The 23,010-nt window shown below is 58.1% G+C and overlaps 2 protein-coding genes across 7 annotated transcripts; both read right to left on the reverse strand.

The window, feature by feature from the left end:
* Positions 1-60: 60 nt before the first annotated feature.
* Positions 61-9,405, reverse strand: RHOC (ras homolog family member C). 5 transcript variants are annotated; one of them, XM_039695854.1, is made up of 6 exons: positions 9,358-9,405; positions 7,445-7,510; positions 1,810-1,967; positions 1,449-1,569; positions 1,026-1,156; positions 61-818 (listed from the first exon to the last, which is right to left on the reverse strand). In XM_039695854.1, the coding sequence occupies exons 2-6, from the start codon at positions 7,449-7,451 to the stop codon at positions 645-647; spliced, it is 591 nt and encodes a 196-aa protein (XP_039551788.1). In that variant the 5' UTR covers positions 7,452-7,510; positions 9,358-9,405; the 3' UTR covers positions 61-644. The 5 variants fall into 5 exon arrangements, with proteins under 5 accessions (XP_039551788.1, XP_039551786.1, XP_039551789.1 ...); XM_039695852.1 differs by having other exon boundaries at positions 7,249-7,510; positions 9,358-9,397; XM_039695855.1 differs by lacking the exon at positions 9,358-9,405 and adding an exon at positions 8,812-8,885 and having other exon boundaries at positions 7,289-7,510.
* Positions 9,406-11,956: 2,551 nt separating this feature from the next.
* On the reverse strand, positions 11,957-20,141 carry PPM1J (protein phosphatase, Mg2+/Mn2+ dependent 1J). Of its 2 annotated transcripts, none has more exons than XM_039695905.1 (10): positions 19,194-20,141; positions 17,887-18,013; positions 17,098-17,421; positions 16,539-16,651; positions 14,904-14,988; positions 13,483-13,601; positions 13,273-13,336; positions 12,999-13,106; positions 12,696-12,847; positions 11,957-12,454 (listed from the first exon to the last, which is right to left on the reverse strand). In XM_039695905.1, the coding sequence occupies exons 1-10, from the start codon at positions 19,445-19,447 to the stop codon at positions 12,307-12,309; spliced, it is 1,494 nt and encodes a 497-aa protein (XP_039551839.1). In that variant the 5' UTR covers positions 19,448-20,141; the 3' UTR covers positions 11,957-12,306. The 2 variants fall into 2 exon arrangements, with proteins under 2 accessions (XP_039551839.1, XP_039551840.1); XM_039695906.1 differs by lacking the exon at positions 19,194-20,141 and adding an exon at positions 18,268-19,186.
* Positions 20,142-23,010: the final 2,869 nt, after the last annotated feature.

Raw genomic sequence — 23,010 nt, forward strand, 5'->3', positions numbered from 1 at the left:
CCGGCCCTGAGCCCAGGCTGGAGCACAAAGGAGAGCCAGAGGAACACCACACAAGCAAAGTTATAATTACTAAAATACCAGTTTGCATTTATTCTCCCAATTAAGCAGTTGGGTTTAGTGCTGCCAAGCCCACGACCGAGGCAGACTCGCAGGCGGCGACACCGGCAGAGCTGGGCACGCGTCCCGGGAGGAGCTGCTGGCAGCAGCTGAGCCCAGCTCTGCTCAGGCAGGGCCAGAACTGCCCAGGCCAGTCTGTAACGCTGCTGGGCGCTGCCTGCACGGCCGAGGAGGGCAGGCACAGCACACCAAGGGCCTGGCACATGTGAGCTGTGACCGGCGCCTCCTGCTCCTGTGGCACCTGCCCAGAGCCGGGGAAAGAGAGTGAACGCCGCAGCAATGCCCACGGGGAAGGCAAAACCAGGGAGCTCAGTACAAAACGGGGCGACACGGGAGCGACACGAGCACCCGGCCCACGGAGAGCAGCAGGCGCTGAAGGCACTGGCCCCTCACGGCCCTGGAATGTCGCAGGGACACCCTGCGAGCATGGGTGGCAGCTCTGGTGCAGAGGGTTCAGGGCAGGTGGTGGCACCACGAGGCGCTGCTGGGGCTGCCTGGCAGCAGTCCCTCCGGGGGCAGCCAGGCGCTCACAGCAGCGGGCAGCCTCTGCGCTTCTTGTTCTTGCGCACCTGCAGCCCGGCACGGGTGGCCATCTCAAACACCTCCCGCACGCCCTCCTTCGTCTTGGCCGAGCACTCCAGGTACCCAAAGGCGTTGATCCTGTTGGCCATGTCCCTCCCCTCCTCTGGCTTCACCGGCTCCTAGGAAGCAGTGAAAAGAGGGCTTGGAAACATTGCCGGAACACAACAGCCACTGCCCTTGGGGCATCCAGCCCTTGCAGCCAGGATCTCTGCACGGGCAGAAGTGGCTGCCTGGGGGACCCAGGGCTGTCCCCACCTGCTTCATCTTGGCACGGGCAGATCCACAGGATCTGGCACGGGCAGATCCACACCCAGGGCTGTCCCCACCTGCTTCATCTTGGCCAGCTCCCGCCGCGTGTGCTCGTCGTTGCGCAGGTCCTTCTTGTTCCCCACCAGGATGATGGGCACATTGGGGCAGAAGTGCTTCACCTCTGGCGTCCACTTCTCAGGGATGTTCTCTACAACAAGCACACAGGGAATCCTGTGAGCTGAGGGGCTGCTGCCCCACGGCCTGCTCAGAGAAACCAGCCCCAGGCTTTTCCCGTTGGAGCAGGGAGGGCTCCCCCCACAGCACCCCCTCTCCACGACCTTGCCCAGTCAGCACTGGAGTTGCCAGCGCTGCCCTGAAGTGCACACAAGATCAGGGGATGAAGGGAAGGCTCTGGCATCCTGGAGGGGCAGCTCGGGGGTTCCCCAGACCCCAGGGGGTTCAGTAGCAGCACCGGGCCCTGTGGGACCCCCAGTCCCTACCGAGGCTGTCCGGGCTGTCGATGGAGAAGCACATGAGGATGACATCTGTGTCCGGGTACGAGAGGGGCCGCAGCCTGTCATAGTCCTCCTGTCCTGCTGTGTCCCACAGGGCCAGCTCAACCTGGGAGGGGACAAGGACATGGCTCAGAGGCTCTGCAGGCCAGGAGTGACAGATTTATCCTCCTCAGGTGCAGCTGTGCTCTTCCTCAAACTGGGGCAGGCTCAGGGTGACCCAGAAAGGCTGGAGCCTTGGGCTCCTCTGTGTGTGCAGGTGCCTCCAGGCACACAGAGCAAGCACTGGGCAGTGGCACTGCCAGCAGGGGACACAGAGCAAGGGGACAGGAATGGCAATGGCCCTTACCTGCTTCCCATCCACCTCTATGTCAGCAATGTAGTTCTCAAACACCGTGGGCACGTAGACCTCGGGGAACTGGTCTTTGCTGAACACGATCAGCAGGCACGTCTTTCCACAGGCACCATCTCCCACAATCACCAGCTTCTTCCTGATGGCTGCCATCGCTGTGGGGACACGAGCAGATGAGCAGGACAGAGCAGCACGGGCAGCTCATGCTCCCGGCCCCCCAAATTCCTGTGCCCAACAGCCTGGGAGATGCCAGACACGAGCACCTGGGCACATCCCACCGTGAGCTGCCAGTGACTGACTGGACAGAAGGTCCCAACCCTCTGCCAAACTCCCCTCCAGCTCCCACACACATCAGCCCACGGGCACCACAAGAAGTGGCCTGACTGAACCATTGCACCCAGCACTGCTGCTGTGGCTGGGGGAACCATCCCAGCTGTGGCTGCACACAGGGACCTTGTGGGAGGTGACAAACCACTCTGCCTTCCCCAGACATCCAACCCTCCCTGGTTTTGCTGTGCTACCACCCAGGCAACCAGGATTTTAGACAATCTCACAGTTCCATGCACATGCTGGGTTTATTTTAAATTATAAATTCTTCAGGGCAGAAACTGTGCTTCGCATTTCACCCCAGCATGCTCACCAGACCCCAAATAATCTGATCAGCAGCTGGAACACACCAAGCCAAGCGCCTGGAGGTCTGGGCAAGCAGGACCTGTGTGCCTGGCACCCGGCATGGCTGGCCCCATCCCAGCCTGTCTGCAAAAGGAGCCTTTGCCATGGAACCAAGAGAGCTGCCGCTGGCACTGGCAGCGGGAGAAGCTGCCAGTCATCACTCAGCAAACAGAGCTGAGACCCCACGACAAAGCAGGCAGCTTTCTCCCCACGGGAAAAGGATGCAGTTCTGCAAGGAAAAGCATGCCTTTGCATCCCTCACTTTCAAAAGGGGTTTACAGCTGAGCCTGGGAACCAGCCAGGACAATGCCACAAAACGCCTGGCACAGCGTCTGAATGAGCATGAGAAAATCAGCCGTAGTGGGATCACATCCCTCCCCAGCCTTGTGACCAAAATCTCTTTTCCATCCCCAGATTCCCAGTCCTAAGAGCCTGTCCTACTCCTCACATGCCTTCAGCACATCCCCTGTCCCTGCAGAGAGCCTGGGAATGACATGTCAGGGTTTAGTCCCTGAAAATTTACACTGCTCTGGGGGAAGCTGCAGGTGATCACGAAGCCTCTCCTGAAGGCAGGGATGTTCCATGCCTTCCCCCTCAGTGCTATCCCTCCCCAAACCCTCTGCTCAGGCAGCAGGGTGGGAAGGAGCCGTTCATGCTGGGAGCCTGGGGAAGGTCCACAGGAAACAACTCCGTGGGAAGGACAAACACAGCAGTGCTGAGGCACCGAGCTGCTGGGAGTGCACCGTGCTGGATCACTGCAGCGTCACTGGCACCACTTTGGGAAGGCCAGAATATCGCAAACCTGGCCAGGGCACTCACACTGAGCCTTAACAAAGGCCAGGAATCTGCCCCTGCCCCAGCGATCCCACCCTCACCCTGAGCCAACAGAAAAGGGAGGAAAAAGGTAAATCAGAAGTCTGGCTGCATCATAATTAGCTGCAAGCGAAGGATTAATAAATGAGCCTGAATGGCTCACTCACATTGCAAAGGCAGCTGCAGACCTGCTTGTCTCATTGATGTGCCTGGCAGGTCACCTCTGTCACACAGAGCCCAGGAACCACCCCAGTTTCACAACTCACACTGCCCAATGCTTTGGGCAAAAGAGAGAGAGTTTCCACCCATCCTGGGCCAGTCCCTGCTGGAGCCATGGATCTTTGCAGCTTCCCAGCATTGTGGCTCACTGGCTGAGGCAGGAATGGGTCATGGCTGCTGAGTGCTCTGGAGCTGCCGATAAAAATAGAAAGCTGGCACTTGTAAGGTGAGAAGAGTGAGCATCAAGGGCTGCATCCGGGAGAGGGGACATTCCTCAGCTGGGATCCTTGGTGCCAGGCACACATCCCAGGGGAGGAGCAAGGCTACAGGAAGGTGAGCACATTTGTGCAACACTGAAGTCAGAGAAAAAAGGAAAAGGTGCTCCAAAGGGTCCGTTTGAGGAACCAGGGGCACTTTTGAGGGAGGTAAGTGCTGAGCATGGGGGGAAACAGCTCCTGTCCCTGTTCCTCATGCCCTGCTGCTCCTGCCCTGCTGGGCCAGGCAAACCCACAGTCCCACAGAATCATTAAGGCTGGAAAAGACCTCCAGGATGCACAAGTCCAACCCTTGCTGCAAACCATCCTTCTCTGACCAGAGGCTCGTCCTTTTCCAGCAGCATGTCCAGAGCACAGAAAACAGCTCAGGGAGAAGGAAGCCTGTTTACTTGGACACAAAGCTCCTTTGCCCACAGCAAAACATGATGTGCTGCTTTGTGGCTCCCTATCTCCAAGAGGAAAGGCGTTTTGGGCCGTGCCAATATCTCACCCACAGCTGACAACGCCTGCAGCGTGAGGAGCAGGAGATGCCCAAGGACAAACATCCGCTCCAGGACAGACAGACAGACACCAGGCTCTGCCCATGCCCAGCCTGCAGACTCTGCCCTGGAACCCAAGCCGAGCAGGGTGCACTGCTCCTGCCCCAGGCTGAGCAGGGTCCCCACAGGCAGAGCTCCTTCCCACGGCCCCAGGTCCTCCCTGCCCGCGCCCGGCGCGGAGCCCAGCGGTGACTCACAGGGCAGAGGCACTGTCCCCACCCAAAATCCCAGCACAATTCATTCCATTACTCAGGAGAGCCATCCAGAAATAGCCCATTACTAATCCAGAGCTGCTGTGCGAAGGCGAGCAGGGCAAGGAGCTGCAGGAGCTGTGAGCCCGAGGGGTCGGCTGGGTGCCCCAGCCCTGCCCTGGGCCCAGCAGCTGGCACAGCACCAGTGCAGCTGGCACAGCACCAGTGCCAGCTGCCAGCAGCTCTCTGTTCCAGGAGAGATGAGCTGCTTTGCCAGGGGATGCTCTTCTTGCTCAGCAGGATGAGGCCAGACCCTGGGATGAGGATTCTGTTTGCACTGCTGCCAGATTATGAGCAGATAAAAAGAGTGGAAAACATGAAGACAACTTCATGAAGACAAACAGGACAATCCCAAGTACAAATGCAGAAGAATTAAGTGGGAGCAGCCCAGAGAGGAAGGACTTGGGGGTGCTGGTGGATGAGAAGCTCAACGTGACACAGCAGCACTCACTGGCAGCCCAGAAACACCCCAGTGTGCAGGGCTGATCCCCCAGGGTGGGCAGCAAGGGAGGGGGAATTCTGCCCCTCAGTGAGACCCCACCTGCAGAGCTGGGGGCCCCAACACAGGGAGAACACCAAGCTGCTCTGGAGCCAGCCTGGGAGAGCTGGGGGTGCTCAGCCTGGAGAAGAGAAGGCTCTGGGGAGACCTCAGAGCCCCTTCCAGAAGAAATTATTCCCTGAGAGGATGGTGAGGCCCTGGCACAGGCTGCTCAGAGAACCTGTAGCTGCCCCTGGATCCCTGGCAGTGCCCAAGGCCAGGCTGGGCAGGGCTGGGAGCCCCTGGGGCAGTGGGAGGTGTCCCTGCCATGGCAGGGATGGGATGGGATGAGCTTTAAGGTCCCTCCCAACCCAAACCACTCTGGGATTCTGTGATAATCTGAGGACAGCTTTGCTACAACTGCCAAACGATTAAAAGCACACAGTCATCCACAACAGACACGAAAGCTGAGATTTTAAAGTCTGCAAAGTGCCAACCACCCCAAAATACAGCCAGCACTGCCCAGACCACGCTGGCAATGCACCCTGGCAGCTCTTGGGTGTGAGCAGCACTCCCAGGGCCCCGCTGCAGATGCCTCCTGCTCATCCATGGGGAAAACAAAAGGGAGCAGCAACTGTGTGCCAGCATTTCCCACTGGCAAAGCCCACAGGGCTCCCCTCCTGCACTGTCCTGCACCTGCTGGGCCCCACGGGGATGGCTGTGGGTTTAATCTGTGCCACCACTGCCAGCACCAGCCACATCCTGAGCAAAATCTCCTTCAGCTCACCAAAGACTGCAGCATAAACCCAGATTTCTCTGTTCTACTTTCCCAGCAACTGTTCCAAAGCCGTCACCATAAAATCAGCCAGGCTCCAGGGCAGCCCTGGCGTTGCTGGTCTCTCCCAGCTTTGTGCCTCAACATGTGAAGTTCCTGCTGAGCAGGATACAGGGAATTCCTCTGGCAGCAGGATGTGTCCATCATCCAGTGTCTGCTATGGGGACTCAGGAATAGCAGAGAAAGATGTTAATGCTTTGAAGGGCTCCAAGCAGGGACAGAAATCTTTCAATGAACCTCCTTGGCCAGACTCGACTTCCTAGAGGTAACAGAGGGGTTTTGTTCTAAAGCAGAAATTCCCCAGCACTGCTGAGGGCCCCACCCTGGTCAGACCGGTCACACCAGGGATCACAGCCCTGGCCAGAGGCACAGCTCTGAAACCTGGGCAGGGCTGGGGGAGAGAGCTGTGCTGGGAGCAGCCCCTTGGCAGGGACACCCCCAGGGCTGTGGGGCAGCTCCACTGCAGAAATGGTTTTAGCAGTTTGGACTCACAATGATAAAACAAGTAAACTTCCAAATTGAAGCCCCACAGGAATGCCCACTGTGGGGAATTTTATTTGCTGAGACACCTAAGCCAAGGCAGTACAGGACAAGTGCCCCAGCCCTGCAAGCACCAGAGGGATTCTTACTGCAGATCACAGAATCATTAGGGCTGAAAGGCAGAAAAAATTTCCAAAAAGGGCTGGAAGCAAACAGTGGTGCTGAGGGGCAGTGCAATGGGCAGGGCAGAGCGTGGGCTCCTGGCAGCTCAATCCAAGTGGCTTTGGCAAAGCAGCACCTGGATTTTAACACTGCTCCATCCCCCAGGCTGGCTGAGCTGTGCTGTTTGTGCATCACAGACCAGCCCTGAGCCCCCAGCCCTGAGCCCCCAGCCCTCGCTGGCACCCCGGGCTGACCCCCACCCAGCACTGCTGCTGCTCCCACCCTCCTGGCTCACCTGCCTGCCTCTGCTGCCAAAACCACCCAGCACCACGGAAAATGTCTGTATTTACCACTGAGAGGGCTGCCTGAAACCTTCCTCAGACCTCTAGAGCTGCTACAGCCAAACAAGGGATTGTCAAAACAGGAGCTCAACCCAGTGCTCAAGTTTAGACTTTACCCATTTTTTTTTGAGATATTCTTTGGGCACAACCAGGCAGGCTGGGCTTAACACACACTCCAGTGGCAAGGGGCAACTGTCCAGACCCAGACCCGGAGCAGAGTGTCCAGGCTGGCTCATTTTCATTGCTAAATCCCACAAAAAGCATCCACAAGCAAAACAGAGAAAGGAACTTGGAACAGAAGAATTTGAAAGCCTAAACAAAGCTCAAACCACAAGTGTTTGAGCATTGAGGGAAAAGCTGCCTGCCCTTACCTCCTTTTCCAAAGGACATCATGCCATGTTCTTATTTTACCTCCTGCAGCAGTGACAGCCTTCCCAGCCTCACGGCAGCACCAGTGTCTTGCTGAAAGCTCCAAACCACACGCCACAATCTCAGCAGATGCCTGCACTCACTCGTGCAGCGCCCGCCTGCCCCAGCGCCGATCAGTTTGCTAATGCAGCTCCTTACTTTTCATGTCAGTGCTCCTGTCCAGTGCCAACTCGGGAGCTGAGCCTGGTTAAACACTCCTGATACCTGTTGGAAGACAGTGACTTGGCTTATTTTCCACTTACACCTTTCCCCGGAGAAGCTGTAGCTGTCAGGAGCCTGGATGCCAGGGAAAGTCCGCAAAATCTCATGCAGTCTCTACCTGAGCTGAGGAGGAGGAGCTGGGCATGAACTGGAACTGTTTGGACACCAAAAGCACTTGGCAAAATAGAAACAAAATGCAACTGGTGCCCACGACACACAGGCAGCCAATCCTCCAGCTCCAGCCTCCAGTTTTCCCTGGAACACTTTCCCAGGGATGTCAGCCTGGGGGGCTCAGCCAGGCCCCTGCTGCCAGCCCCCCAGGGATCACAGCCCCAGGGATCACAGCCCCAGGGATCAGTCCCAGGGATCACAGTCCCGTTCTCCCGGGGCTGTTGGGAGGCTGGGGCTGCCTTTAGGGAGGTTGGCCACTGGGAGACTTGGCTGCCAGACTGCTAGCACTGGAAAAGGCCACGCAGTCATGCTTTTGGAATGCTCCCCTGCTCCTAAGACATTACACAATTATTTCCCCTCCCCACAAACCCCCCTAATATAAATGTTTAAGAATGAGCTCAGCAGTAAGGAAAGGGAACTTTTTTCCCTCTTTCTGAAGAAAACACAGAGCAGCCACTCCATGGGCAGGGCTGTACACAGGGACACTGCTGGAGTGGGGTTGTGGGGAGGGATGTGGGATGGGGCAGCAGCCCCAGGCTCTCATCCCAGCTCAGGCACTGCCGGGGGTCAACTGCAAGCTGGGACCCACAGCCCCAAGGCCACCCTCAAGGAATGACAGCCTGCAGCGACTGAGGCACAGCTGACCCATCCCTCACCACACCCAGGGACCCCCACCCACCCCACCCTGCCCCGCTGCACCCCACCCAGCAGCCCTGCTGGGCCACCCCCCACCCTATGGCCCACTGCCGCACCCCTGCACGGACCCCACAGCCCACAGCCCCAGCTCTGAGCCACACCTCAGCAGGATCGGTGACCCCACATCCCAGCAGTAACCCCAGTAACCCCACATCCCACCGGTAACCCCAGTAACCCCACCTCTGAGCCCACACCTCACCAGGATCAGTGACCCCACATCCCACCGGTAACCCTAGCTGTCAGTCCCTCCAAACCCATGGAGCAAACCCTGCTCCCAGCTCCCCCAAGCCGCACCAGTAACACAGCCCTGTTTGTCCGGACTCCACCAGTAACTCGGACCCATCACAGGCAGTAACCCAGCCCGCAGCTCCCCGGATCGCAGCTCTGCCCCACTCCTCACCAGAGCCCCCGCCCCGGCAGTGCCCCCAGACCCGCACCTCTCTCCGCCGCTCCCGTCCCGCTCCGCTCCGGCCCCGCTGCGCTGCTCCGGCACCGCCCCGAACGGGGCCGCCCGCGGGGGGCGGAGCGGCTGCGGGGGCCGTGCCGAGCCGTGCCGTGATGGGCTGTGCCGTGCGGGGCTGTGCCGTGCGGGGCCGTGCCGAGCCGTGCCCCTATGGCCCACTGCCGCACCCCTGCACGGACCCCACAGCCCACAGCCCCAGCTCTGAGCCACACCTCAGCAGGATCGGTGACCCCACATCCCAGCAGTAACCCCAGTAACCCCACCTCTGAGCCCACACCTCACCAGGATCAGTGACCCCACATCCCACCGGTAACCCTAGCTGTCAGTCCCTCCAAACCCATGGAGCAAACCCTGCTCCCAGCTCCCCCAAGCCGCACCAGTAACACAGCCCTGTTTGTCCGGACTCCACCAGTAACTCGGACCCATCACAGGCAGTAACCCAGCCCGCAGCTCCCCGGATCGCAGCTCTGCCCCACTCCTCACCAGAGCCCCCGCCCCGGCAGTGCCCCCAGACCCGCACCTCTCTCCGCCGCTCCCGTCCCGCTCCGCTCCGGCCCCGCTGCGCTGCTCCGGCACCGCCCCGAACGGGGCCGCCCGCGGGGGGCGGAGCGGCTGCGGGGGCCGTGCCGAGCCGTGCCGTGCGGGGCTGTGCCGTGATGGACTGTGCCGAGCCAGCCGAACCGTGCGGGGCCGTGCCGTGATGGGCTGTACCGAGCCGAGTCGAGCGGAACAGAGCCGAGCCCTTTCCAGCGCTGCCCCCGCCCCTCCGGGACACCGGAGCCCCCCAGTGTTCCCCCCGGAGCCCCCGGTGTGTGTTCCCCCCGGAGCCCCTCGGTGTTTGTTTCCCCCGGTGTTTGTTCCCCCGGAGCCCCCGGTGTTTGTTCCCCCCGGAGCCCCTCGGTGTTTGTTTCCCCCGGTGTTTGTTCCCCCCGGAGCCCGCGGTTCGGGGTTTCACCGGTTCGGGTTCCCGCGGCCCGGTGGGAGGGGGCGACCCCGGCTGCCGGGAGGGCTGAGCTGCTGCCCTCAAACCCCGTGCCCGGTTCCGGCAGCCGGACCGACCCCGGTGCTGGGGCCGTGCCCTGTCCCCAGGGTCCCTGCAGGGGTGGCAGAGCGGGGCCGTGCCGTGCTGTGCCCCGTTAAGGTGACCCCAGTGCCACGGGGGGGGCCCGGCTCCCCGTGCCCACCACGGGCTGTGGGAGGGGGCACAGGCGGCTGCTCCCCCCCATCCAGCTGCAGCCAGGGAAAGGCAGCCCCAGGAGCCTGGCCCGGACCCAGGCTCATAAACCGCTGCTATTTTAAGGGCTTGCAGACTATTTTTCTTTATTTATCAAGCCCCAGGCCAGGAGCGGGTTCCAAAGGAAATGTTTCCTTAGTAAAAAAGGGAACCACAGAGGAAGCTTTAAATACAGCAGCCACTGCCTCCTTGTCTTATCCAACAGCCGGGCAGTGACCTGGAAAAGCAGAGCCGGTTCTCAGCCACCAGCATGAAAAGGAATGTGCCAGGGGAACAGGGCTGTGCAAACCCGTGAAGAGAGCACCGGGACTAGCAGGGGTACCCGGTGGATGTTTCCAGCAGGCAGCCCACCCTCGAGGCAGAAGCAGCTGCTGCTGGAGTGCCTGAACTCCGGGGAGGGACGGTCACATTCCTCGGAGCCGCAGCCTGCCCCACTCCCTCCCCCGCAGACAGGAAAACCATTATCCCTTCTCCCTTCCATTCCGTGAGTGGTGTTCCTGTTCCCACCGGACTGGCCACTGCTGTGCCTCTCAGCCAGATCCAGGGATCCAAACCCCCCAGCCAGATCCAGGGATCCAAACCCCCCACGCTGGCAGCACCCCAGCAGCTCCCCCTGCCCGAGGGTGCTGGATGGATGCTGCACAGGCTCTGTCCAAGGGCAGATGGACAGCAGCACACGTGGCTCTGCCGGTTTGCCTGCCTACATAAATTAATCAGAGCTAATTGGCTTTTCGGTAAGTCGTCTTTGCGGGAGCTCTGCAAAGAAAGACTTTGAAGTAGGGCTGCGAGTGGCAAAGTCTTTATTTAAACACACAGTGCTACACAAGGACAGCTCCCAGCCCCAGCAGCACTCCCTTCAGCATGGGTGCCAGCTGGTTCAAATCTTGTGCATAACTTTCACTTTCCATTGTGTGCCCCCAGTTTATTTACATCCCACTGGTTACAGGATACAAACAACATTCACTAGAGGTGACACTTGATGGGAGCTGGCTGCACCCAGTGACAGGAGACAAACTTCTGGTGCCACAGAGCCTTTCCCAAACAAGGGACCATGGCCCAGCTCTCCCCTCCCCACACTGCCAGGATGGGACCATCCCTCACAGTTTAGGACTCTGCAGCGGTCTGGGATGTGGATGCTCCAGGTTAGAGACGTGTGTGATGCAAAAATCCAGTGCTCAGCTCCCCTCTGCGCCAGTTCTGAGATCATTAAGGAAAATATGGGAGCTGTCTTTCCCTGCCCTGGTCACACCAAGCTGCTTTTCCTGTGGGTTCCCAGCCCTGGGCTAAGCAGATCCAGTGCAGTTAAGCTGTTAAGCTCACCTGAATAGGGCTGCTCTGTGTGAGGCTGCTAACTCAGAGCCACTCCAAGATGCAGACATACATTCATAGACTCCCCTCTATGAGAGTCTTTTACCAAGAAAGGATTTAGACATTTCCCAGCTCAGCTCTGCAGTTAATAAATAATTGGCTCCAGAAGCACTGCAGCCACCCAAGGCATGAGAGGACGGGGCAGAGCCTGTGGCACAGCCAGTGCTGGTGCAATTGCTTTTCCCTCCTCAGGGCTCTGGGTGCACAGCAGAGCTTGGCCACTGCTCCAATCTCCCACACTGGAGGCTGAGACAAAGTCTGTGACAGAATGAAGGTGTGAGGGGCTGAAAATGGGGAGCACAAGGCTGGGATGGCCATTGTGGGGCCACACTGGACTTGTGCCAGGCTTGGCACTGCCCAGCTGCCTGTGGGACTTTACTCCCAGTCTCATCCCATCTGAGCCCCAGCTCCCACCTCCGACAGCAGCTCCAGTGTCGCTGGCCAAAGCACCCCAGGGCAGGAGCTGGGGGTGGCTGCAGCAGGTGTGAGTGCCCCAGCAGCCCCACGGCTGTCACACGGGGCTGCAGTCAGCACAGCCATGGCAAGAGGCAAAGGACATGCTGAGGGGCCAAGGAGCCTTCAGGCTTTTCACAGCATTGAGAAAGTAGCAGCATGAAAACATCCCTTGAGCCCAGTGCTCACACTCTATCCAAGGCCTCTCCATCTCCACCTGGGACTGGGATGCAAGCACGTGGAGGGGGATGCTCTGGACAGGGGCACTGAGGCTCCAGGTTTCTTACACTTCTTTCAGTTGGCTCAAGAAACGAGTGCTTAGAGGAGGCATGGCCCTGAGGTAGCCCCAGCGTCCCTCTCCACAGCGTCTCCACCCAGGCAAGCTGAGCCCCGCTGCCCCAGGCTCGTTCAGCATCACGTGTAGTTGCCAGGGCCACCCAGGGGGATCACAAAAACAGAGATGTCATCTCCAGAGCCCAGCTTGTCATTGGCCAGCCGCCAGCCACGCTCCTTCAGCACGCCCCGTGAGCGCACCACCAGCTCCTGGGCCACCATGGTGTACCTGCACAGCAGAGAGAGCACAGCTCAGCACTGACCCCAGACCCCTGAGAGAGCACCCTGGCAAGGAGGGAGCAGCTAGAGCTGCAGGAAAGGGTCCCTTGGAGAGATCAGGCTCAGATGTGCCCATCCAGGGGAGCAATGCACTCTGTGGAGCCCAGAGGGATGCGTGGCCACAGCACCGCTCCGAGGAGCCAGGCCAGGGGAGGTGCTGGGGTGCACAGCGTGCCTGTCCCCCTGCCCACCTGCACGGGTCGTTGGGCTCGTAGCTGGCCAGCACCTCCATCACCACTCCTGCCACCTCCTTGTCATTGGTGACGTCCCAGAGCCCGTCGGTGCCCAGCACCAGAACGTCATCAGGGCAGTGCTCGTACTGCGTGAGGTCATAAACCCTGACCTGGCAGAAAACGGGGCAAGACGCGAGGGTGAGAGGCAGAGAGGCAGAGGAGGCTCCTGCTGCCCTGGCCACGTCGTGGGTCTGGGCCTGCCGAGTGGCTCTGGCCTTTGCAGGGACCCCTGGGTGCCAAGCTGCTGGCAGCCAGGCTTACCTCGGGGAAGCAGGACAGGAAAGGCTTGATGTGGATGTTGGAGCTGAACACCTTGAGGTCGTGGTCTCCCAGGCCCCTTGTGACCCCAATGGTGGCCATCATCCGAGCCTGGAGAATGGTGGAATCAAAAGAGGACTGTAAGCAGCTTTATCTCCAATTCTATTCCCAGCTGAGAATTGGTGATGACAGCACTCCCAAAAATGGTCTAGAGTCCCCCAAAACAGTGAGAGCAGGCAGGAAACAACCTTGCCAAGCTTCTGCCACAGTACTTTACCTTTTTGCCTTCCCCAAAGATAAGTGGAAACTTCAGGTCATCCTCTTCTATCTTTTTGTAAGCCCTGGTTAAAATAAGCCAGAGACAAGGTGTCAGCAGGTGAAGCACCTCCCTGACCACTTGGGACCTGGGCACCGGGTGTGCCAGAGCCCCTGCCCATGGGATGGCATGCCAGAGATGAGCCCAGTGCCACCAGGGGTTGGGGGTTACCAGCCATTCATGTCCTGGTCCCTGTAGAGCATCTTCTTCCCCAGCTCCTTGGGCTGCACCCTGCGGGGGAACTCCAGGGCCGTGAACTCCTTCCCCAGCAGCTCGGGCCTGAGCACAGCCTGCAGGAAGGAGTGCTGGCTCAGCCCCAGGGCTGGGAGAGCAGGCTCTGTGGATCCAGCCCTGCCCAGAGCAGGATCCACATCCACAGGCACTTCAGCTGCAACATTCCTTGGTGGGAGAGCATCGGCTGCTCCGGAGCCACTCGGATAGGTGCTGCTAAAGCAGCTTCAAACTGCCACCTGTGCTAAGCCAGAGGGGAAACTGGAGCTGAGGACAGCCATGCCAGCACTCAGCAAGGAGGTGAAGCTTTTGCATGGAGAGTTCTGGGAAATAAAGATCTCCAAGAGGGATCAAACCCCAGCACATTCCAGGAGAAGCTGGAATTTACCAAGAAAGAGCCATAGCTGCAGATCTCCAGGATCCCAGTTCAGTGCAGGGCATGGCAATCACCCAAGGAAAAGAGTGATGGGTCTCTTCTGAAACAGAGTCCCAGCTGTGACCGTGACAAGGGACAAGCAGCAGCACAGAGCCCTGCCCAGGGCAGCCCCAAGCCCTCATGGAGCACAGTGTGGAGGGGACCAGGGAGTGCTGGAAAATGCTGAAGGGGAAAGAAAAGCAGGAAGAGAAGAGGAGATCCCATGGGAAGATGGGATGGCAAGGGCTTGGCGCAGAGGAGACCCCCAGCCCACTCTGGGGAGCCCTGACCACAGCCTCAGCATCATGTGGCAGAACAGCGTGTGCCTGTCCCCAGCCTGTGCCCTGCCCCTCGCAGCCAGCTCAGGAGGATTCTGATCACAGCAGTTCCCTCCTCTCGGTCATTCAAAAATAGATTCCAGAAAAAACGCCTCAGTGTTTTTCCAAGTACATTGCAAGCCAGGAAATTTCATCCAGCAAGACCTTCTCCAACACAAACTCCTCCTCCCCTGTGCTGCTCTCAGAGAGGTCTTTATAACCTTAAAGAGTCTCCCTGGGTGGCACCAGGGGGTTCATCCAGGAGAGGGACAGAGAGCTTTCAGGGCAAAAGACAAAAACCCTGATGTTGGCAAACATCAGCTATGACTCTCTGGGGAGCAGCCAGGAAAGAAAGTAGGGCTGAGCAGGAGCACTGCAGCTCCTCTGACACAGCAAACCAGGCTCTGCCAGCCACAAGATGCCCCCACGCCAGCTCCCTGCATCCCAGTGCCTCCTCCCATCCCAGGAAGCAGTCTGGGAGGGACGAGTGCCAGCAGCAGGTCCCAGCCATGGGGCTGCCCTCGGGTCAGAACCCACCGTGGCAGCAGCCCAGCAGGCAGCACAGGGGACTGGGAAGAGGCCAGGAGGTGTTTCAGCAGGAATGAGGTTAGAAGAAAGGTCTTTCTTACTAAAAACTGCAGCCTCTGCCTCTCTGTCTCTGGAGTAAACTCCCTGGACATTGGAATGATTTCCCCATTACGGATGATAATGGCCCTGCAATGAAACATGGAAGGATGAGATTAGAGAGAAGGAGATTTGGCAGAGGAGCTGAGCCTGGCTCTCCAGGGCTGATTCCCGGGACTAGTGCAACCCCTTCCCCTCTGCTGCCCACCCTTCTGCCCGCCTGAGGTGGGAGCTGCTTCCTGGATTCACTGCTCGCCCTGGGCAGGGCATGGCATCTCCCTCCTGTGCAGGAAGGAAGGGAAAATGGAGAGAAGCATGGGGCAGAGGGGAATGAAGCAGACCAAATCAAAGGACAGAATGTGGTTAGAAAAGGAGCAGCACAAAGGCTCCCTTTAGAGGGGAGCTGCACACAGCAGGGGCAGAAATTGCCTGCAGCAGGAGACAGGGGCACATGCCCATCCCACACCAGCACTGCCACTTGCTGCTGGCTCTGCTCTTACAGTTTAATGTCTCAAGAAAACATAAAGGTCTGATTATGAGATGTTTCTGGATGTCATGGTAGGCCCAAGGATCTCCAGCACTGGTGGCTGTGAGTCTCCTCTGGTGATGTGAGGCCAGGCTGGGCTCAGCTCTGGCAGTGTCTGATGCCTGAGAAGGCAATGTAGGCTGTTCCAGAGGCACAGTTACAACCTCAGGACTGTGCATGCTGACATCCTGCATGGCCACTGCTGGCTGCTGCTGCCATGGAGGGGGACCTGCACCCAAAACGAGGGATCTCCTTCTCTGTCCCAGAGCTGGGAGCACATCCAGCCCCAGCCAAGTGACCAGAGCCTGTGTTTGCTGGTCTGACATTGCTGAGGACAAGGTAACCTGCCGTAAATACCCAGAGCAACTGCAGCTGCCCCGTTCTTGGAAATGTTCAAGGCCAGGTCAGACAGGGCGTGGGACAACCTGCTCTGCTGGAAGGTGTCTGCAAATGGCAGGAGGTGGAACAAGATGAGCTTTAAGGTCCTTTCCTACCCAAACCATTCTCTGATGCAATAATAAATACAAGGCAGTTCCAACCAGCTTCACCTGCCGAGTCACCTTTAGTGTAAGGTGGACCTGCCCTCCTTTGCGTGGGGCTGGGGGCACACACAGGTGCAGTGACAGTAGCCCACCCCTGGAAATACACACAGCAATGAAAGTCCTTGGGCTCCAAGCTCCCACTGCACATAGATTTGTGTCCTTCTCCTGAAACAGGTCACTGCTATGAAGTGTACTCTAAAATGACTTCTTGCACATTTTTGAAAGCTTTGCTGAGCGCAATTTTCACTCTCCAACCTGCAGCCCAGGCCAGCACCAGCAGCAGGGGCCAGGGCACCCAGAGCCATCTGGGTAGCAGAGAGGAAAAGGAAAGAAGGGAGCACATCCCAGATTTTGGGAGGCAATTCTAGCCCTACCTGTGTACCTGGCAAACACAGAGATCACAGCAGAGTGCATTGTCCCTGGGCCATGGAGCAGGCAGGGGGTGACTCTGCCCAGTTCTGCCACCTTCACCCTCCCCCAGACAGGCATGGATCTGGGTGTTCCTCACCCCACTCTACTGGGGTGTCCCCAGCCTCAGAGCAAAAGCTGAGGGCTGCCCTGTGGGGCTGTACCTGCTGTCACCAGCGTTGGCCACGTAGAACTTGCCCATGAGGTAGACGGCAGCCAGGGCACAGCACCCCCCGGGCAGGTGCTGGGACGCCCGCTCGCGCTCGATCTGCTCGTCCTGGGGAGACACAGAGGCTGCAGGCTAGGGGGACAGCCCCACACAGCACCTGGCTGCTCCAGCAGCCCCTCAGCTCCAGGCGGGAAGCAGAGACCAGCCAGGGTACCTCCCCCCACACTGCCACGGAGCAGCTGCAGGGCTTGAGGGGCCAGGGGTGTTTTGGGGCAGCCAGGGACGTGGCTTCACTGGGGCAGCAAAGAGCAATACAGGAGGGGAGCAGGTGGGCCTCTGGAACAAAGTGCAGTGGAGTCTTCTGCACCACACAGGCCCAGAGCCCAAAGCCTGTGCATTCTGTAAGCTCAAAATGCAGAGCATCAAGAGCCCTCTCTGAGTCCATCATGCCTGGAGCCCTCCCTGCAGTCCCCTCCTTGCTGCAGAGCTGCCTTTCAGCAGACACAGAGAGCAAAGAGGTGCTCTAGGTGATCCCACAGGCAGAGGATGCTCACCATGTGCTTAAAGGCATTCTCAATGGCACCGATCACCAGGCTCTCATGGGACACTGCTTTCTCCAGGTGAAACCGTGGCACAGCATCGTTCAGGACCTCCCCACACTCCTCGCCATGGGACATCTGGTTTGGATCTGCAGGACCGCCCTGTGCGTCGTGTGGGAGGCAGATGGGAGGTGGGGAGGGGTCCTGCAGGATCTCCACGAGGTCCCGGAGCTGCTCACAGATGTGCAGGTGCAGCCTCTCCGAAGCCATGACAGCAGCACCGCTGCCCGCGTGGCCATCAAACAAGGCCCAGTAGTGGAAATAAAAACCTTTCCTGCCCTGCAGGGAGAAGAGGGAAGGTTAAATGAGCCTGCAAGGCAGCAGATGGCGTGGGGAATTCAGAGCAGCTGGGGCTACCAGCTGAGGACAGCGACACGAGTGTCACAGGTCTCAGTTCAGGCAATGGGGCAGCTGACCAAGGGTGCCTGGACACAGCTGGTCCCTGGCTGCAGCCCAGCCCTGTGTCACACACCTGGTGCCCCTGGCAGCCTCAGAACGGGGGGCACCACGATGCCAGCACAGCAGGCACCTCTGCAGCCCAGCAGGGCATGTGGCACCACTGGTGTCCCTGGGCCAGCCCTGGTGGTGCCACAGGGGGATGGAGGATGGTAGGAGCAGGCAGAGAGAAGGGCCACGAACCAAGGGAATCCCCAGTGTGCACACACTGCCATGTGTCCCATCCCGTGCCCTGCTGCTGGGCATCCCCCCGTCATGCCCCTGCTTGTGAAGCACCACAGCTCTCACCCCATCCAGCTCCCCGCTGCCTTCCCTGGACGGCAGCCAGCCCCTTGGGCTGGGCCTCTGCTCCACAAACACCACCTCACAGCACGCCTGGTCCTCATTGTGCTGGCTCTTCCCTGCGTTTATCACCCTGCCAGGAGGAAAAAAGGTGTAAAGGCCCTTTCTTCCACATCATGCTCCAGCAAATGCCATCCCGCAGCACTTCTTCCCCCCATGACCACCCCACCCCTCCACTCATGCCCCCAGAGATGCCAGGGATGCCCTGCACGGCGCTCCTGTCCTGTCCCAGGTGTCTCAGACCAGGTGTGTGGGTTGATCTGGGGCCAGGAGCAGCACTGAGTCCCACCCACAGCTGGGTCCAGGGGGGAGCAGTTGTCCACACACCTACCAGGGGAAGTGATCAGAAATAAACTGGGTTTGCTGAAGGTCCCTGGCACTGCCCCAAGCAGAATAATTGTCCCAAAACCTGTATCAGCCTCAGCTATGCACCCCTGGGACACACAGAGAGAATCACAGCCTCGCCCATGTCCCATCACCTCCTGGGGGGAGCAGGGGGCTCGGGGGAGGAGGGGAGAAGGTGATGACGGTGAAACCAGCAGAACTTTTGCAGAAAGATTCGCACTGACTTTTCCCAGCCTGTGCTGACACAGCAGATTTCAGGTCTAGATTGCAGAACGGGCTCACAGGAAGAAGCTGTAAACACAGCAGGGTGATTTTTCTTTGGGCTGACTTTCCAAGTGGTTTGCAGAAAGAACTCTTGGGACACCAAAAAGGGGTTTTTTTCACTCTGGGTACGCCTACCCCACTATCTCCACGCACAAATCAACATCTCATAAAGCTCTCTAGGATATCGGGAAGATCAGCTTGAGGAAGGGTGTGGGAGTGGCTGACAGCAATAAGCAGCAAAAGCCTTCACAGTCCGACCTTCCCGCCCGCTTTCAGTTAGGGCTGCAACTCGCAGCTAGTGAAAGAAGAACACAACCAGGTCCTTGAAGGGGAAGTCTCAAGCAGTCTCACCCCCAAGAAATCCCCAGCTCCCTGCTCCTCATGAGTCCCACGCCCTCGGTACCCATCGATGACAGCGGCTGTTGTGCAGAAAGCGCAGAAAACCAAACGGACAGAAGAGCCTAAACCCCTCGGGGATGGGCGCAGCCCCTCGCTGATGCTCCCCCATCACGGGCACCCCCGCGCCCGCTCCCCGCTGCCGCCGCTGCTGCAAAGGGGACAGGCGCAGCTCACCGCCCGCCGCGACCCACTTTCGTCCCCAAGGCTGCCACCGTGCCCTCCCCGCCGCTCCCGGCCCCGCTCACTCCGCGTATCCCGTGCTCCAGGGCAGGCGGCGGCGCCCGTCGCGGGGGCTCTGCACCGCCCGCCCCGCGTGGTCGTCGGCGCGGCGCAGCTCCTCGGGGGTCAGCTGCAGGAAGGCCGGCCGGCAGAAGGCGGCTGGCGGCGGCGATCCCCGGGCGGCCCCGGCGCCCCGCGGTTCTGCGGGGGGCTGCGCGCCCGGCCCCGCGCCCAGCCCCGCCGCCAGCTGCGCCACGGCAGCGCGCACCCGCAGCAGCATCCCGAGCCGGGCCGAGCCGAGCCAAACCGAGCCGAGCCGAGCCGAGCCCCGCCTCCCCCCGCAGCGGTACGGGGGGGGAAGCAGGCGCGGCAGCTCAGCGCCGCAGCGCGTACGCGCATCTCCTGCCGCCGGCGGGGAACGAGCCCTCCCGGGCAATGAACCCCCGCAGCCGGTGGGGAACGAGCCCTCCGGGCAATGAACCCCCGCAGCCGGTGGAGAACGAGCCCTCCGGGTAATGAACCCCCGCAGCCGGTGGGGAACGAGCCCTCCGGGCAATGAACCCCGCCGTTATCCCGCAGCCGGGTGGAGGTGGAGGTCGAGCTCTCCCGGCGAGGGACCCGGCACCCAGCCGGGAGCCCGGGGCACACGAACCATCCCGACGCAGAAAACGCTCTGGGAAAGTTTTCCCGGCTGGGGCAGGCTGGCCCTGTCCACGCGATTTGCCGGCAGGTGAGTTTCCTGGCTGGATCGTCCCACGGTTCCAGCAGAGCCGCCTACTCCGGGACAGCATCCCCGTCCAGCGCCGGGCGCTTTGCCCCCCCTGCCGCGCTCTTCAGCCCACGCCGGCCGTTCCGGCCTGTTAATAACCCGCAGAGCTATTAACAGCCCAGAGGAGCAGGGACAGACACACCGTGAGAGCGCTGAACGCCGAACCGCTCCCTCCCTTTCACCCAGGATGCTGCGCTCCAGCGTGAGCAGGATGCGGATTTAGCTGGTGCAGAACAGCACATCCTCCCTGGCTGGGAGGGGAAGAGTCGCCAGCGTAAACACCATCGCCTGCACAGCCTGACCTAAGCACCTCCCTGCCTCTGGGCTCCTGTGACAGAAAAAAAAAACTGATGAAAAACACAGTACTTGCCTACTGTAAAGCTAAATTGAGGCTGTTTCTTAAAATTCGTGTGCCCCCGTGCCTCAGTTTCACAGAGGAACCACTGATTCCAGTCAGCACGGGGATTTTGCATTGTAAGTTACAAGCAGAAGCAGCTCCGAGAAGCCCTCCAGGCTTTAGCCCTCTTCAGCCAGAGATTTCACACTGTACTAGGTTATTAGGACAGAAGTGACTCAGTGGCACCTATATTCCCGATTCTAATCCCAAGATTTAAGGTCTTCAGTACACTTTAAAGCTCTTTCAGTACCCTTCAGGACCTGGTCTAGTGGGCAGCATCCCTTCCCATGGTGAGGGGTGGTACTAGGTTATCTTTAAGGTCCCTTCTGGGGGGTTGGAAATACTCATCTTTAAGGTCCCTTTCAAACCAACCCTTCCAGCCTGAGGCCAACTCCCCTCTAGCTCCTCTCCAGCATTCATGGCTCCTCTCCTCAGCTCCTGATGCCTTCCCCTCACAGCACCCCTGTCCAGCTGCTGGTCACACTGGCCTGCTTTTAGATATTCTGAGTGCAACATCACCGTGTTATTAAGGCTGAAAATCACTGGATTCTCCAGCAAATGCGTCTCCCGCTGTGGGACTGCCAATGTGCCCCATCCTGCTGAGTCACCAGGATGCTTTCCTTGGAAAGAAGCAATTGGCAGTGTCCAGACTGACTTCTGTGACCTGCTCGATATTTGTTGTTTCCGTTATGTTGAGCACAGCGTGGAAAGAATGGTCTGACAAATAAACACGTTCCTGCAGGAATGCTCCCTGAAACAATGCCGTGTTAAAGACTGTTTTCCAAGAAAGAGGCTCCATTTCCCCCTATTCACCCTCCCAGACAAACCCATGTAGAGTTTTCTCCTTATCTTCGAGGCTGATGTTCCTCTTCACAAGGTTGCCTGGCACAAGGCCTGGGGATGCAGATGTTGCAGAGTGAGTCAGAACAATGCCAATAAACAGCCATTTCAGGTGCCAGCAGCTCTGCCCTTCTCTTCCCATCCCTCTGGGGGTCCTGCTTGGATGTTCATGCTTTCCCTGCCTCCCCATCTCACCCAGAGTTACCCCTGAGCATGGGGGTGTCAGGCACTCACCTTCCCTGGACACAGCTTCAGGTGAAGCACTGTAGCACACTGCCATGATAAACAGTGATTTAAAAATCAGTAACACAAGAATTAGTCTTAAGTTATGTTATTTTAGTTAATTTCTCATGCAAGTGCTTAGCACTGAAAAAGCCTTTCTAAGTTTCATCTTTCATCTATGTTGCTGAGCCCCAGAGGAGGTAGGATGGAGCCAGGGATATTTCTTTGTGAAAGAATGACATGTTGGTTGCACTTAAGCCAGAACAGAAGTAAATTAAACATCTAGATCATAAAAGTACCAGAGGATGTTTTAAACCTGGCTCTTTGCAGCACTGCATTAGTAGACCGTAGAGCCTGACTGTGTAATGAGTAATATATTAATTTATAATTAGCATAGTACAGTGAAGCTCAGCAAATAGCTCTGTGCACTCTGGATAATTCATCAACAGAAGAAGTGGTTCTTAATGGTTTCCAAGGTTTGTATGTCCCCTGTAATTGGGAAGTTCAGCATTTATTGTTGTTTCTTTGAAGGGATAATTTGATTGCAACCACACGTCTTTATTCCCTGTCTGTTTCTGCTGGAGTGCAGAGGAGCCTTTGGAGTGTTGCTGCTCTGGGTATGTCTGTGACCTCTCTGCAGGTGAGTACATCAGTGTTTTGCAGAGCAGACAACCTGGATTTGGTGCAGATTCTCAGAGGGTTTTGCTCTTTTCCTCCTGCAAAAGGGAGGGGGGAAGGGGGCACATTAACCTCCTTGAGTCACTTGGCTTTTCCCTCTCTGCAGCTTTAAAATCTTCCATACAATTTTCATATCTCCCACAGGATCTTCATTCACAATTCTTCTCTCAAAGTCTTCAGGAGCCTCCTGGTCTCATTTAATATTACCTGACAGTAGAAATACAGAAGAAGAATAATAAATGTATAACAGGAACACTCACTGGAATTTATGGAGCCTTTGGGGAACTTACTTTTCAATTTGGAAGATCGGACACACATTCCAGAGGATGCAGGGAACAGGACTTCTCCCTGCTTTTGCAGCAGTGCCCAGGGAGAGATCCCCTCCCTGGATGGCTGTTTTGAAGGCTGGGAATCTGCACTGAAATCCCCTGTTGTCAGCAAAACCTTTTGAAAAGGGAACAAAATCCTCGGAGGCGGGTACTCGGTGCTGAGACAGCCTGGAGGCACTGGGGGCTCATCAGATGAAGGGAATAAATAAACTTGAATCTTAATTCAGTGATCCACTGAAAACAGAGTGTGATAAATCTTCCCCAGGAATAAAATGTCAGGAGTTCTGCTTTTCCCAGCTTTAATAAAATAATTTGTACCCTTCTGCCTACTAGCAGCTGCAGATAAGTTGATTACCCTGAGCATTTCAATTCTTCTGACATGTCCATCTGCCTTTCCAGAACCATTTGCCCCTAACCCTTCTTGTACCCCAAGCCCCAATCCATGAGTTTTCTTCCTGAAAAAGACAAAAACAAGAAAAAAAAAAAAAGCTGGTTGCTCACCTGGAAGGTACAGAAGGATTCCAGGCGTGTGACAGATTGCTTACATGGGAGCAGGATTTATCACTGAGGATACATCAGGAAATGTTGCTAGGGTTTTCTGGGCAGTT

The sequence above is a fragment of the Passer montanus genome, unplaced genomic scaffold, assembly GCF_014805655.1.
Source record: "Passer montanus isolate IOZ18808 unplaced genomic scaffold, ASM1480565v1 scaffold93, whole genome shotgun sequence".
Lineage (NCBI taxonomy): Eukaryota > Metazoa > Chordata > Aves > Passeriformes > Passeridae > Passer > Passer montanus.